General features: G+C 54.9%; 1 protein-coding gene across 1 annotated transcript; it reads right to left on the minus strand.

Annotated features, from left to right (window-relative positions):
- Positions 1-80: 80 nt before the first annotated feature.
- AARS1 (alanyl-tRNA synthetase 1) lies at positions 81-15,219 on the minus strand. Its single transcript, XM_050903742.1, is given in 22 exon segments — positions 81-266; positions 689-802; positions 2,268-2,354; positions 2,844-2,963; positions 3,261-3,374; positions 4,102-4,210; positions 4,648-4,832; positions 5,495-5,526; positions 5,529-5,700; positions 6,479-6,592; positions 7,075-7,253; positions 7,897-8,010; positions 8,013-8,040; positions 8,673-8,797; positions 9,179-9,329; positions 9,427-9,535; positions 10,111-10,256; positions 11,529-11,673; positions 12,114-12,305; positions 13,402-13,547; positions 14,201-14,389; positions 15,040-15,219. Coding segments are annotated over 22 exon segments (2,901 nt in total). The 5' UTR covers positions 15,184-15,219.
- Positions 15,220-16,170: the final 951 nt, after the last annotated feature.

Consider the following 16,170-nt stretch of genomic DNA (forward strand, 5'->3'; position numbering starts at 1 on the left):
AGCAGGCAGGGGACGGGCAGGAGGGCAGAGAGGTGCCGGTGAAACCCCCCCCCCCACCTCAACTGCACCCCCCCCCCCCGTCAGTTCTTCAGCTCCCCCAGCCGCAGCCTGGCAAAGTCCGTGGCCAGCTTCAGGGCCTCCCGCAGGCAGCCCACGTTCTTGCCCGTCGCCTGCGCCGAGACGTCCTTCCCACCGCCTTTGCCGTCCATCAAGCCAGACACCTCCTGCACCCACTGGCTGGCCTTCAGGCCCTTATTTGCGGTCTCCTGGGCAGGAAAAGAAACAAAACAAAACAAAATAAAAAAAAAAAAAAAAAAAAAAAAGAGGGAGCTCGACCTCAACCCAGGCAGCAGTGAGGGAAGAGGGTCCGCAAGCACGGTACAGCAGGACAAAGCTCTTCCCGGTGCATCTCCTGGAGAAGAGCTAGGCCAGCAGTCCAAGGGCAGCCCACCTGCCCCCACGGCTACAACCGCATCAAATCCTGGCTCTTCCCCCTTCCCCGTTTGCAGAGCACGACACCTCTTTCCCCCCCTCTGCAGCCTGATGATAACCCAAAGCACAAGAGTCACGGCTCTTGCCAACCCAAAAGAGTTTTGGCTGTGTAGTGTTAAGATAGTTACTACCTGGAGGCTGCAGATCCTCCACTGAGGATGCATCCTCCTCCGCAGACGCAGAGCCTTGGCCTTACCTGGGGTACCTGACACAGGCACGTGATTCTGCCAGCTTCGTTATCTACAGTGAAGAGCATGGTGGCGGTCTGGGGGGAGTAAGTCTTGAAAAGCTTCAGAGATTCGTTCAGGGCCTGTAGGAGGACAAAAGTCATGGCAGCACACCTTCCCCGCGCTCGCAGCCAGCCCTGCTCCAGCCCCCGCAGCACCCACGGAGACCTCGGGGATCCGGACTTGCATTAAACCTGCCAGCAGCACCCTGCAGTGCTCCTTCTCCCAAACACAAGCGATCTTCACATCCCCGGCTGTGCAGAAACCCTGGCGGGGGACACAAGCCCTGGTTGTGTCCCCGCATGGCTGCAAGGACACAGGAGTGAGGAGCTGCTGTTATCTCCCCACCTTCAGTTATCCAGGAACTGGCAGAATTAGCCCCAAAGCAAGCGAACCTTTGCCTGAGCGTACTCTGGCTGGAGGGGAAAATGCTCTGCCCTGCGATGGGAGCTCCCAGCAGGAGGGAGCAGCCGCTCTGCAGCGAGTCAGGAGGACTCAAACGCAGCGTGAAGAAGCTGCAAGGGTTATCAGACACAGCAGGCATGCTGGAGAAACCGGGGAGACTGCCACACATCCCGTTATTCCCAAGGAGACAGTCATCCTTTGCTCGCATAGGCAGTACGATGCGGCACAGAGCTCCGGGAGCGGCCCTCCAGCGAGCAGAGCGGTGCTGCTCTAGTTGGCTAGGGAATACGCAGCTCCTCATGCTGCCGGCACCGCCATCCCCTGGGATGCGGCCAGGGAGAACCTGCACCCACCGCGAGCAGGAGCGCTGGCATCGTGGGGATGGGGACGGCCACAGAGAGCGAGGAGGCGTCGGTAAGAAGGATCAGCTCCGAGACTCCCGGAGCGGAAATTTAAATAGGGCATTAAAACCAGAGCGGTTCAACTTCAGGGCGCCATCAGCCCTCGCCACCTGGCACTTGCTGGGCTCAGCACTGCGGCACAGCGCACACAAGGCAGCTTGTATTCACAACAGAAATCGTCTGGAAAGAAACTTAACTTGTGCGTGGAGGAGGGAAGAAGCAGTTGCAGCCCCGGCCGGAGAAGAATTTGAACCCTGCTGCAGCAGACAGTGCGCAGGAGGTGGGGAGCAGCGCTCTGGCCCGGCCCTGTCCACACACTCAGCCCAGGACACCGCTCCCAGAGCGGATCTGCAATGGCCACAAGCATCACGACTTCCGTGGCTTGGCGGAGCTGCTCTTCAGAGTTCCTTAAGCCTGCATTTTAGTGTCGTGACTGCTGCTGGATGAGTCTTACCTGGGAGACCATGCGATTTCTATTGGGGTCCCTATCCATCACCAGGTCTGGAAGCTCAGCAAATGGTCAGGACCCCACCCACCCCTGCAAACCCACGCGTTTTTGCAAACCCACCCCAGAGAGCGTCCCAGTGGTCCTCCCCCTCTTCACCAGCCGCTCCTCAGGGCTGGCAGGTGGCAAGAGAGCGAGCTCTGTAACACAGCACCGCCTCCCCAAGTGAGCGGAGACCACCCAACTGCTCCTCAGGCACAAGGAAGGTTGTTGAGGAGAGACCAGACCTTCCCGTACCTTTGCTGAGGCTCCATTTTCCATTTCCATGATGACCAACGGCTGGTTAGGGTGACTCTCAATCACTTGCTTGGTCTTCTCCAGCACCTGAGGGCAACAGTGGTCAGATGCTAGAGCACACACGTTGCGTATGGACGCAAGAACCACCCAGGCAGAGCTTCCCTGCAGCTACAGAGGCCCCCAAGGTGCCCCAACCCACCCATGGCCCAGCCCAGAGCAGCCCCATGCTCCGCAGCCAGGCACAAAACGTGTCGGCAGGCGGGTGAGCGGCCTGCAAGGCAGTAGCAGTGCCGTGCGTGATTCCTCCTCCAGGAAAATCCAATGGGATCCGGGAGGAAGAAGCCTGCACCCAGGGGCACAGTTAGGGCAGGAGCACCCCAACTTCCAAGACTTCAACCCAGGGAACAGGCGCGGAGGTAGCCATGCTCTGGGAGGGAGCAGGAGAGGCTGGAAGGCGGAACAGCGTGAGGGGCATCCCCACAGCTCAGCTCCCTTCCACACTGGACGCAAGTGGAACTCCCAAGGGAGCCCCCCGCAGCCCTCCCACACTGTCCTTTATTCCCGCCCAGGGCTCACTCGTTTCTGGATGTCGGCTTTGCTTGCTCGGTCCAGGTCATCCATAACTTTCTTCAGCGCTTTAACAGCCTCTCTCAGTTCATCCTTCTGCCACTGTGGGATAACAGCAGTGGCCAGCATCTGCAAAACAGGAGTAGGTGGAGAGGGTTAAAGGTACCAGTGACCACGGCGGGAGGCAGGAGATGCTGCACCACACTCGTGAACCTCAAGTGCCTCAACTGACAGAGCCCAGTAAGCTCCCCTCCTGTCCCCGTGCCCGACAGCCTCAGGCATGAGGTGCTGGCTGCAGCACCCACAGGACACAGGGCGGTTCGGACAGGAGCAGGAAGCTGAACTTGGGCCTCATTAATACCACCCAGTGCTGGCAATCAAGGTCCCATTCACTTTGGGAAGGCAGAGCACTGCTACCGTCCTCACCTCACTGAGATCAGTGATCTCCTTCTGCACATCCTTGTTGGGAGCCGTCTGGACCTTCACCTTGGCCTCCAGGGCTGACAGCAGTTTCCTGAGGCTGTCGACTTTCCTGAGGGCCTATCAGAATACAATCCGAGTTAAGTCTGGCAGGGAGATTTAGCAGGCTGGGCTCTTGGCCACCACCATGAGACAGGGTGAGGAATGCTGCAGCCCCAGGATGGAGTTCAGTAACTCCTCAGGAAGCAGCAGAGCCAAAGCAGGCAGCACTTGACCACAACCAGATGGTATGATGCTGCCAGACAGGCCCCCAGACTCTTCTTTGCCAGAAGGAATGCCATGATCCTCCAAAAAGAGAAAACCATGTCCCCCATGAACCCCCTTTTTCCCACTCTAGGAAGCATCAGCCCAGGCTTGCCCGGGATCGAAGTCACCTGCCTCCTGCAGCAGAGAACTGGATTCTCAGACTTCACAACTCTCCTGCCAACCTTGCCAGCTGCTGAGAGCTCTAGATCTGCAGCCTGTTCTGCAAAGCAACCGGAGCTAACCCCGCAGCCACCTCGGGGACCCACCCCAGGCCCTTCTGCCACACTAACACAACAGCTTCGGCCGAGACTTGCCCCCCTTCCCTCCCAGCTCGCTCCTCCGACTGTAGCACAGCCAGGGGCCTCCAGCACAGCCTTCGCTAACAGCGGCGTCCTTCTCCACGAGTCACCCAGACCTTCACACCAATTCTCCCTGGTGCTGAGTATCCCGACAGGGATATCGGGCAAATTTGAATGAAAGGAACTTTGGCAGAGGGTTAATATGTGGGATTTCACAGAGGATCTCTCCTGCCTCCCCTTACCTTCCGAGCTTCGGCCCCGGTGACTGCAACTATCCTCCGGATGCCTTTAGCAATTGCTTCTTCTGAAACAATCACAAAGGGGCCAGCATGGCTGGAGTTCTGCAAGTGCCTTTGGAAAGAACCCAGAAAGACCCACAAGAAGAGAGAGTTACCAGTCCACCTCTCATCTCAGCAGGGATCAGCATGGAAACAAGAAAACCACCCTGCCAGGGAGATGCAGCAAGCGTGGGGACAGGCAAAAAACCCAACCTAGCCGTTAAAAGCAAATGAGCGAGGAAAGGGTGGCAAGGGCTATGTTCCCAGCCCTGTCAGAGACTATGCGTGTGGGCAGGGACAGCATACAGGCAGTTTCCCTGCCTGCAAAGGCTGATTTTAAACGCGGCTTGACTCAGGACTGGGAATGCAAAGGCACATTGTCACCACCACCTCCAGCTCTGCCCTGGCTGTGCCCAGCATACACCCACGGCACTCACGACAGAGCTCGGGCTCCACAGGGACTCCTTTTCAGCCACCCTGCCACCTTCCCCAGCCTCTCCCGGTACTCACGTGCCTCCGCAGAACTCAACAGAAGTGATGGAGCCCGCGGGGCCGGAGGGGTCATCCAGCAGCTCCTCCACGGGGATGCCAATCGAGACCACACGGACAGGATCGGGGTAGGTCTCGTCAAAAACTGCGCGCAGTCCTTGGATAGCTTTGGCTGCTGCGAGAGGGCAGTCCTTGGCGTACACCGTCTGCAGAGGACAGGAAAGGGATGCAGGTAAGAGCCGGTCCTGTCAGCTGTGACTGAGGGCCCAGGGAATCCTGACTTCCTCCGAAAGAACCTGAAAGGGAAGTTCCATGCCTCACCTGAGCTGGGGTTTGTTGAGCCGCAGGGATCCCAAAGTCATTGACAGATGCCCCATCTTCAAAATTCCCGATACCATTGCCTGCTCAGACTCCCCGTGTGCTCCTGTACCTTCGAACGGTTTCTAACCACAGACTCCTGAGCAGAGCACAGGGTCCTCCGGGTCTGTTCTGACACAGGGCTGGCACCAGACAGAGCAACTCTCTCACCATTGAGGACACGTCACTGGGGCATCTGGGTGTACACTGTAAATCCAGCCAGGCCCGCAAAACCACTCTGCCAAACTTCTTGGCTCTTGTAGCTAATGTGACACTAGAGCAAGCATGGAAACACTCCAACCCTAGAGAGGGCTTGGTACCAAAGAACGGAGCAATCTGCATGGAGTTGTCCCACTCAAAATCCTCTGAGGTGATGCCAATCTGTGCACAGTACTGCATCAGCAGCTCAGAAGACTCCTGCTGGGCCAAACTCCCAGCATCCCAGATCATCCAAAAGTTTGACTCAAGGTATTTTTTTCCTGAGTATATCCAACCTGGCAGCCGTACCCACCTTTGCCTCCTCAATCATCTGGTTGGCGATCCTTCAACTTTCTTGATTTCCTGGGTAGACAAGGCTCCCTTGGCCGTGAAGTCAAACCGCAGCCTGTCTGGTGCGACCAGCGACCCTCTCTGGTCAGCTTCCCCCAACACCGAGCGCAGGGCGAAGTTGAGGATATGGGTGGCCGTGTGGTTGCTCATGACTGGCCTCCGCCTAGTCTGATGGAGGAAGCCGCTGTTAGATGGGGTCCTGCACCGCGGAGCCAAGATCACCTCTAGCAGCAGAAGCAGAGGTTAACACGCTGCTCCAACAGAAACCTAAACCAGCTCAGGAGACCAGAAACAACTTATGAGACTCGCTGCCTTGGAGCATCAGCTAAGGGAGGAGGACGTTCCCCATCAAATTTGTGCATGGCTTTTCCCTGGCAGTCCCCTTGTTGGGCCTGTCTGGAGAGAGGCCAAGGGCAGACCAGGACACAGACACGGATCTCTGCTCCTCAGCAGGGAAAAGCACTGCAAGAGGGAAGCCTTCCCTCTTGCTCCAAAGGTGCTGCCTCTATAGGGACTGGAAAAGCATTTTGCAGACTAGGCTCAACCCAGCACTCGCTCAGCAGGCTGAGCCTGCGGGAGCAATGTCTGGAGCAGGGCAGACAGCCCGGGCTCTCCGCTGTCATCCAAAACGCAGTGGGGCACCATATATGTTCTACCTCCCAGTCGTGACCCAAAATGTGTTTCTGCTGCTGATCAGCAAAACCCAGTGAGCGTGACGCTGAGCCAGCTGGGCGTTATCTGCCCCGTGGTAGGAAAAAGCCAGGTGCCAAGCAGGAGAGGCCTTGAGTCAGCCAGACTCGAAGGGCCGCGCTGCTTGCCTGCATCGTGTGTCGCAGGGAGAGCAGGCCCCACACCCCAGGCCCCTGGAGTGGCACCGATAAAAAGAAAGGAGACAAAATCCAGGGAACAGAGATGAGGCCACGTGTTACACCATGTCTTAACTCACCTCATCAATAGACAGGTGGACCTGATCTCCTACTTTCAAGCTTCCATATAGAGTTCCTATGTGAAGCACGTAGCCTCCTCGGACCTGCACGTTCTTCACCGTGAATTCTGTTTTCTGTACAAAGAGGGAAATGCACCTAGTGAGCAGGGCAAGAGGCCAAGGGGAGACAGGCAGCCCAGCCAGAGGTCCGAGCTGCAACTGGAAAGGTCTCAGCTGAGAGCCAGACTGGTGTGTGTGACAGGAGAAAGCTGAGTGTCCCCAGGCACAGCACACAGGGCCGCAAAGCAGAGAAGTGAATGAAGGTGGGGTATGGTTATGGGGCACAGCAGAGCTGAAAGAGCTCCCCACCTCAGCTCCCCATCACGGCTCGAAAGCACTGTCCTTCTGCACAGCAATCCCAGCACCACCACCGCAGGCACCCACGTTCTGGCAACAGCCTGACGCTGCAGCGCAGATTTCAGTTCCCCAAGAAGCAAGGGGAACAAAACTCCAGCACATCTGGGCCACGCTGCACCCCCAAAAAGGAAACCTGTGCAATGCCTGACACCTGCCATGGCCAGGAAATTGATGGAGCAAAAGGCTCTCGGGCCACTCACATCCTCCCTGCCGTCGTCGTCCTTGACCATGTAGCCCTCGTCATAGATCTGCCCACCCTGCTCGGCATAGAAGCAGGTCCGGTCCAGCACTATCCCACACTCCTGGCCCGTGGATACCTCCTCCACAAACTTCTTCTCCCTGCGGATGGCTTTCACTGTGGCCACGAGGCTCCCAAAATCTGTCACCAGGACGACAGGCAGTGTCAGTAAAACAGGAAAACCTTACAGACACCACACGGGAGCAGAACTTCATAGCAACACCTCCCAGCTATTGCAGGAGCTCACGGCAGCTACCACATTTGCAGGGGGTAAGGAGAAAGAACTAGGGCAATGTTTAGTTGGATAGGAGGGAATTTCATTCAGTGCTCTCCGAGGCAGGGACTATCACTTCCTTCCACACCTATGCAGTAAAAGTCAGTAGCACACGTGGCTATGAGCCTGGGGCCTCCTGAATCTCCACCAAATTGAAGAATTAGCAGGAAGAGCCAGAGCAAGGGAGCCAAGGACCCTCTAAGAGACCAAGCAGAAACTGCAGTCTCCTGCGGCACTGGCAAAGGAGCAGCTGAGAAACACAAACATAGGAGTGTGGAGACACAAAGCTGCAGGGAACAGGAATCCCCTTAAGTTGGCAACAACGGACCTGAACAGTACAGACTCTTCTCTTTTCCTGCTCGATTTGTAACAAGCAGGCTATTCACCTGCGTACGTTTCCACTCCCACCTCCACATCCCAGGAAAGGTGGGCCCAGAGGGGATCTTGTTGAGGTACATGCCACGTAAGGTTTGGCAGCAGAGGATGATTCTGAGAAGGTTTTTTTCATACCGTAGGTACCGCTCGGATCTGAAGCGTAGCTGTATTTTGGCGAGTCGTCAGTCACCTCCAGCCCTCGGGCCCTTAGCTCTTCGATGGCATAAATGTCCAGCATGAGGAGGTCCTCCCCCCAGCACCCTTGCCCTGGGATTTGAGCTGCCAATGACAAGCACCAAAGCTTGAGAAAAATCCACCTCAGCGCTGGCCCACGCACGCCAGCCTAGTTGCACACCTCACTCGCATCCCTGAGAGCTCCTTGATTTAGAGCTTTGCCCTGGGAAGCTGTGTGCCAGCAGCTGGAGTGCTCCCATCTTTTCTGGCTTCAGAGCAGGCTGTTCCAGCATTAGTGGCACGCAGACAAAGCAGGCCTGAGCCCAGCAAGGGCAAGGCAAGTACCCAGTGCTCAATGCCACTCCCTGCTGCTGCAGCAAACGTGTTGGGAGAGGCACCCAAGCTGCAGGCCTGCCTGGACACTGCTCCTCGGACAGGGAAGTCCCGAACTTCCCTACCCAGAACAGGACAGAGGGGAGGTGCTCCCAGCACTCCATTAATTCTGTCTGAAGGCTGAGCTCGAGGCCCCAGGCCTCACAGTGCTAGTGAGCAAAACCAGCCCCAGCTGCACAGAAAAGACATGTCCCACAATAACTGTGGTCTTTCCCACAGGGCACTGGGGCACGCAGGGTGTAAGCACACCCGGTAAGAAAGGAGCGACTCGTGACTACAAACTACAAGGAAGGGAATCCTCCCTGCCCACTCGTAGACCAGCTCCCCCTTCAGCTGTTATCTACCTGCGCATTTTTCCGCTCTTCTTCAAAGCCCTCCATGTCCACAACAAGGCCCTTCTCCTCCGCAATCAGCCCAGTGAGATCCGCAGGAAAACCATAGGTGTCATACAGCAGCCAGGCAGTATCACCTTCAGAGAAAAAGCAGAGCAGTCAGCACTCCTGTTCCGTGAGACACTGCTCCTTTCCCTGCTCTCCAACCGGCTCTGTCCCACTCAACTTGCCCTGCACTATGGCAGGACAGCAAACAGGTCTGGTGAACATGAACAGCTAAAAGGCTCCTCTCTGACAGCACAGAGATCACGCTATCATGTTGTGTCTGGGCAGCTTAGAAACCTGAGCAAGTGAACACAGGCCAGAGGAGCGGCCCAGCTCTGAGCGATGGTCTTTTCACTCCAACTCTGTGCCCCCACACCTTCCACCGTCTCTCAGTTCCCAGCCCAGCTGAGCCCTAACTCGGTCCCAGATAATAAATGGCTTTTGGAACATCCAGACAGAAGTCACAGCCTTACCAGGGATGGTTTTACTGTCCCCCAGGCTCTGGATCTTCCTGTCCAGGATGCGACGTCCTCTGCTGAGTGTTTTCAGGAACTGATCCTCTTCTTCATTGATAATGTCCTTCACCATATCTGGGTCCTTCTTCAGCTCAGGAAAGGCATCTCCCTGCAGACCCAAGAGGATTAGTCCTTCAGCATGGAGATCTGCACACCTCAGCAGAGGAAGTCTTCAGCAGATACCGTGGAGCAGGGGAAGAACTTACCAGTGACTGCACCACCACATCAACCAGAGTAGCAAAGAAACCCTTGGGGGCATTGAGTTTCTCATGGGAGTAGCGCACAGCCCGTCGGAGAATCCGCCTCAGCACATACCTAGGGAATAGCAGAGCCCCTCATGCAAACGTTACACCTCTGAGTTGTTCTCAGGGGATCCACCAGCATCCACCTACCAGCACCCCTCTCCCAGGACCAAGAACACAGGGTTCTCTCCCCACATTTTCTCTCAAGTAGCTGCTCACAGCAGCAGCAAGCCAGAGGTGAGGTGCCAGACCCCAGCTCAGTGACCCAGACTCATTGTGTGCTTAAGAGTCAGTCCTGTGAGCCCAGCAGCACCCACAGCACAGCCCCCCGCCCAAACGTCATTGTTTTTTTGACAGCAGCACTGCACCAAGCAGGGTTTTGTGCCTGTCTGCCCACAGTGATCCTTTCTGGGGGCTGACACAGAAGGACTGGTACTCACAAGAACCCTCAGATCTGTGTGTCTTAGCCTTTTGGGCGGACCTTGCTACAGGGATTCAAGCGTCAAATATACTGAGCGAACACTGTGCCATCCACTGCTTTAATGACGAATTCAAAGACATCCCAGAGACACATGAGATCCCAGTCCCCTCAGGGAAGCCGCGCTGAACAGAATGGGAGCGGCAGCATTGCAGCAGCTCCCTTCTTACCCTCTGCCAGTGTTGTCAGGTCTGCCCCCGTCAGAAAGGGCCAGCGTGATGGTCCGTGCATGGTCAGCCAGCACGCGGTAGGCCATGTCTATACCGTCGGTGTCCTCAGCACCAACCTGCCCCATGTACGGCCTGGCACCCGTGCCCTGTGCAGAGAGGAGAAGGCGGTGGCAAAATGGGACGATTACGGACAGTGGGGACCAGCAACATGGCAGAGCAACAAGGACGGGCCTCAGAAGCCAACCCCATCCCACTGCCCGCGGTCACAGAGGAGGCACACTCCTCTTGGAAAGAGGTGACGCAGTGAAGCCAGGGAAGACGGAGAGCTGCGAGGCTCTGTAGGGTGCCACGGCCCACATTTCCAGGGCCAAAGTATCTCCAAGACCAGAGGGAAGAAAAGCCAATTTATCCCAACATTAAGAGCCCAGGGTAGAAGGGAGAGGGACAGAGCGCATGGAAATCATCTGCTTTGCACACTGGCTCAAGGACTTGGCCTGGCATAACCTGCCCAGCCAAGAAACTTTTCAAGTTCTGTCACATGAGAGACAGTCCCAGCTTCCCTCTTTCAGGGTGTTTTTATTCACACCCAAGGGAAAGATACTGCTGTAACAAAGCGGTGCTTGCACGTGGTGCAAACCTCACACCACAGGCACAGTCCCTAAAGCCAGGCTCCCAGCACACTGCAGGAAGGCAGACAAGGACACAGTTGCTTTAACATCAAAGAAAGGCAGCTCTCTAATTCCAACTCTGGAGCTCTGCACCTCATTCCTCAGAGGCAGCAGGAGCCTGGGCTCTTCTCCCTGCATTTTTTCCAGCACAATCTGTAGCCAGGAACCTCTGCCTCTTCCATGGAGCAAAAAAAAGGCTTGGACTCGCACACAGAGTTCCCAGCACTGGTAATGCGGTTCCCACCCAGGAAGATGCAGCAACAGCACACTGGTTCTGCAAGTGACTGTCATGGTTTATGGCAAAGACCTCCTCTCTCAGGGGATTTTCTACAGATCAGCATGTTCCAGGTGGGAGACTGAAAGACAAACTCTGATTCTGGGTTAGCAGCACCACGCACTCTCTATCACATGGCAAAAAGATGGCACTTGGCCATACGGGACTGCAGAGCGTCTCCCACTCAGAAAGGACCAAGGAGTGCGCCATCGGGACAGTTCACAGAAATACCCGCAAAAGCTGCACCGCTCATTGTCCCGTGTTTTGCCCTAGAAACATGCCCCAAGGCAGCAATTACTGTGCCAGCCTGCATTCCTACCCTCAGCAAAGTACAAACCCATGGGGCTCACAGCAGCTGGGAAAGCAGAGACTTGCAAACGTAATCGCCCTGTTCGACCAGCCCCAAACACCTCCCCAGGGATTCAGGGAATGGACGCAGCTGGGTCAGGCCCAGACCCAGACTCCCCAGTTTGTACCTTTTGGATGGCTTCAAAGTAAGGAAGGAAAAGGTCAGTGTCGTAGTTGGACATCTTGTTCTGCAGCACAGAGACCAGCCTCTCCAGGCCCATCCCAGTATCAATACTTTTCTTAGGAAGAGGTTTCAGTGTCCCATCAGCTTCCCTGCCCAGTCACAAAAAGAAAGATGAGCTGTTATGGATGGAGGCCCTGCAGGGGCAACCCCATCTCTCTCCTCATCTCCATGAGATTTTGTTTCATCAGATTTATGACACGGGCCCATGCACAAGCCACACAAAGGACAACTTTGATAAAATATAGTTAACAAGACCCTCAACGACAACTTAGACCCACAGCGGGATGGCACTTCTTCCCTACTGAACTCCTGGCAGATGAACTGCGAAAGTATTTCCAGTCTGTCCCCAAAGCCAGTGTGACCGACCTCTTCTGTACAGGTGGGCCAGGGGACAGAGCATCACAAAGCGCACAGCTTCTGGACAAGAGGGAATGGTGAGCAAGCCAGGGGCAGTTAAAACAGTGCGCAGTCCGAGCAACCCCTCACGCCGAGCTGGAGCAGCCTGGGGAGGGAAGCAGGTCTCGCTCACCTGTTGAACTGTATGAACACCAGGTTCCAGATCTCCAGGACGTTGGGGTCATCCTGATTGACCAGGTGAGAAGCATCTCTGTCCCCAATCCGGTCATAGTGGATCTCACTGCAAGGGCCACAGGGGCCCGTGTCTCCCATTTCCCAGAAGTTATCCTTCATATTGCCAGGCAGAATCCTCCCCTCAGCCAGCCTGTAACAAGAAACTCTTATTGAACAACAGAGACTAACAGCAAGGCAAAAATTCCCCAAACTAAGGGCTATACCAGCGAGCTGAGGTTTCTCTAATTCCCTGGATGAGCAGACAAACTGTCAGAGTCTTGAGACAGACCAATCCAAGAGCCTAACTCAAGATCCCTGCTGAGGAGGATCAAGTGAACACTGGCGCCTGGCACTTGTCCCAGGTAGAGGCAGAGGCCTACACAACACCTCAGCGAAGCCACCAGCAAGACGACAGGTGGATCTCCGACTTTAATACACGCGAGGCAGGTTTGGCCCTACAGCGCAGAGGTGTGTAACGAGGTCTGTGGCAGGTTTCAGAGGGGACTACAGCCACAAGACCAAAGGCATCATTTCATTGCTGCATCAAGCTTTGGCCCACCCACAGCTTGACTGCTGAGCGTGGTTCTCGCTTCCTCATCTCAAGGAGGGTGAGGTAGAAGTACCAAATGTACAGAGGAGGGCAACTAAAACTACCTAGGAGTGGAACAGCTGCCTTAGGAAAAGAGTACAGAAAAGAGTAGGACGGTTCAATCTGGAGAGGACAAGGCTGGGTGGGAGACTACGACTGAGATTTAGAAAAACCCAACAGGTTCAAAACAGAATCAGACGTACTCTGAAGGAGCAGGGCCCCAAACAGAGGCTAAGGGGAACAGATGGATGACCCTCTAACATACTTAATCCAGTGACTGTGGGTGCTGGGAGGGGAGGAGGTAAACAGAGTGCAGGCCACAGTCAGGCGTGCCTGCTTTCCCTTAACAGCATCTTCTCAACCGCTGTCAGAAGCAACACACTGGGCTGGACAGACCATTGATCTGACCCAGCGGGGCACTTCTTATGTTCTTAAGCTTACACAAGAGATTTTTGAAACGAAAGCTCTCAGTATCTTCTGTCTAATACCAGTACTTCCCTTTGGTTTTGCAGCTCCATCACCCTGCAAACATTATTTGTGACGCTTTAATTTTGTTAAAACCTCCTGTTATATGTGCTCTGCCACATAACACATGCCATCTTTCTCTGAATGACTATTGCTCATCAAAACATGCACCTTCCTCACTTAAAGGCCTTACCCCAAATTCAACCATATCTGCTTGCACTCCAGGTCCGGTTGCAGTCCTGCAGCCTCATTTCCACCAAAGTAAGTGACGTAGAGTCTTTCAGCAGGGATGCCAAACTCCTTGGTGAGAAGGTCCAGTGCCAGTTTACAAGCAAGTTCCTGCAGAAGGAAAGATGAGGTCAGCAAGTGAATGCAAAAAGAGTTTCTCTTCAACATGCAGAGTTCTGGCTACTGTAGGTATCAGCAGCTAAACAGCCAAAAACTTTCAGGCTTCTGACAGAAGAAAGAGGCAAATTAATAAGTGCAGTGAACAGCGCACAGGACACATCTCACGTGGCTTTCCAGATGCAGCCAAGTTAACTCTTAGCATGTTCACTGCCCCCAAAAAGCCTTTTAATTCTGCTGTTATTCTGTATTCTTAACATACTCTTTCTGACTTTGAACACTACACTCATCAAGAAGCTTAGGAAAGGACAGCATTATTTTATGATCGCTCCTGTTTGAAGGTCCATCATAGTCACACAGCACATGCAACTCCCCGCAGCGCCAGCACAGCCACTAGAACCTCTGCCTGAAGACTTCAAACTGGCGGAGTTAATATAATCAGCTTTGTAAACCTTAAGTAATTAATCTCAAAACATTCTGCAGGGTCGGGGCAGCTTCCAAGCTCATTTATTCCAAAGGAGCCACACGCACCTTAGGAACCACTCTGTGCCAAGATATTCTCTTTCCTCTTGGCAATTGCCCTGCTGAGTTCACAGAGACGGGTAACTTTGTGCAAGAGATTCAGAGCTGCACCTAGCCTGTTTTACCTTGAAATAATCCCCAAAGGACCAGGACCCCAACATCTCGAAGAAGGTGTGGTGGTAGACATCTTTCCCGACGTCGTCCAGGTCATTGTGCTTGCCCCCTGCTCGGATGCACTTCTGAGTGTTGGTGGCTCTGTTCAGTTTAGCGAGCGGGTGCGAGGGGTCAATGGTATTGAGGAAGATGGGTTTGAACTGAGAGAAGAAGAAAAAAGGGCAATCAAGAAAGCACTAAGAGCCTGTTTTCAAACGGTGCAAGCAACAGCAAGGCAGTAAGAGTCGTCTACGTCACGATACCACTAGCCTGGACATACCCGAGGCAGCTTTCAGAAACAAGAAGCCTGCTGTCTGCTGCCTGTAAGGAGGCTGCAGCACTGCCTATAACTTAGCACTCCCACACACGCACGTGTTCCTGGAGCCCACCAAACCCCAGGACTTCCAAAAGGACTGAAAGTAGCCAGATTCCTAGCTGACCAAAAAAAAAAAAGTCAGCGAGTGTGTGCTGGTCTCCAGCAGAGCCCTTTCGGCAGCCCAGCCCCAACCACTCTTTAAAGACGCCATTAGTCATTTGTGCCAGGACTAGCTGTGGTACAAAGGGTCAAGGAAGGGAGACTGGCAGTGCTCCCATCGCTGCACAGTCAGCCCAGCAGACACAGGAACCTCTTCCAGTGCTCTTGCCAATTTTCTGAGAGCACAGAGGACTCCAGCAGGCACACCAACCACCTCTTTGTGACCAGAAGGAAGATGGAGAAAACAACAATAATTTTCCACACAAACAGCTTCACAGGTTTCAACTGCTACAGGATATGTTCATAAGGACCACTGTACCTGAGTGGGAATCCTACCTGATTCATACCAGCATTGGCAAAGAGCAGCGTGGGGTCATCCAGGGGGATTGTAGAAGATGAGTGCACATAGGTATGCTTGTTTTCCTTGAAGAAGTCAATAAACCTTTGCCGGATCTGGCTAGCAGTTAGCGTAGCTTCCATCTTGAAGCTGCAAGTCACAGCCGTCCACAGCAAGCGGAAGGGAAAGCGGCAAGGCCTTGGTGCAGTCTGCAGAAACAACAAACAAGGCTCTTACATGTTGTCAGCTCAAGCAACAACATCAGGATCATTGCCTCCATCTCCTGAAAGGGTCTCCCCACATTGATAAGTACTCTCACTGACTCCTCACTTCAACCATCAGTCTGCTCCAAATAGTGCTGGCCCAACCCCAAACTTCCTCTCCCCCAACCTCCCTGATTTCTAGAGCTCTACCTCAAGTTTCCTGCTCTTTGAAAACATGTGGTTTTAAAATACCAGGCTCACCTGGATACTGAGCTTACTAAGAGGTTGTGTTTGCCTTGCTGGGGACATGCAAGGTGGGGGGGGGTGGGGGATTGCCAAGTCATTCAAGGTGATTAAATCATAGGATCATAGAATGGCTGAGTTTGGAAATGACCTCCGAATATCACCTCGTCCACCTGCCCTGCTCAAAGCAGGGTCAACTCCAGGGATGCCTGGAAACCTTCCCTGAGAGGAACCGCATCACCACCCGCACACCAGAGGCAGGTGAACAGTCTGGAGGCGAGCACCTCCCGTATATCCTAACGGGTACGTAAAGCTGGCCCCTGCCGATGGAGCGTAATGCAGTTCCCTAGAGGGCCAAGCTCCCAGCAGCCTGCTCTGGCGCAGAGGGACGATAATTCCTCACACGACCACGGCCAGCGAGTCGCTGGAGGAGGGAAGGACTCGAGGAGGGAAGGACGCGGCGCAGCGGTGGCTCCCGGGCAGAACAGGGCCTCTGCCCAGGCACCACCCGGTCTCAAGTGCCCAAGGAGAGGCGAGGGCACAGCGGGTACCCGGCAGCCCAGCCGGCAGACACGCACCCCCCCCCGGCCCCGGCTGAGGCGAGGAGACCAGCGGCACCGCCACCCTCCCTCCCTCTCTCCCCTCACCGCTGCCCGCCCCAGCCCCCTGCCCGCCTGCCCTGCC

The sequence above is a fragment of the Gymnogyps californianus genome, chromosome 12, assembly GCF_018139145.2.
Source record: "Gymnogyps californianus isolate 813 chromosome 12, ASM1813914v2, whole genome shotgun sequence".
Classification (NCBI taxonomy): Eukaryota; Metazoa; Chordata; class Aves; order Accipitriformes; family Cathartidae; genus Gymnogyps; species Gymnogyps californianus.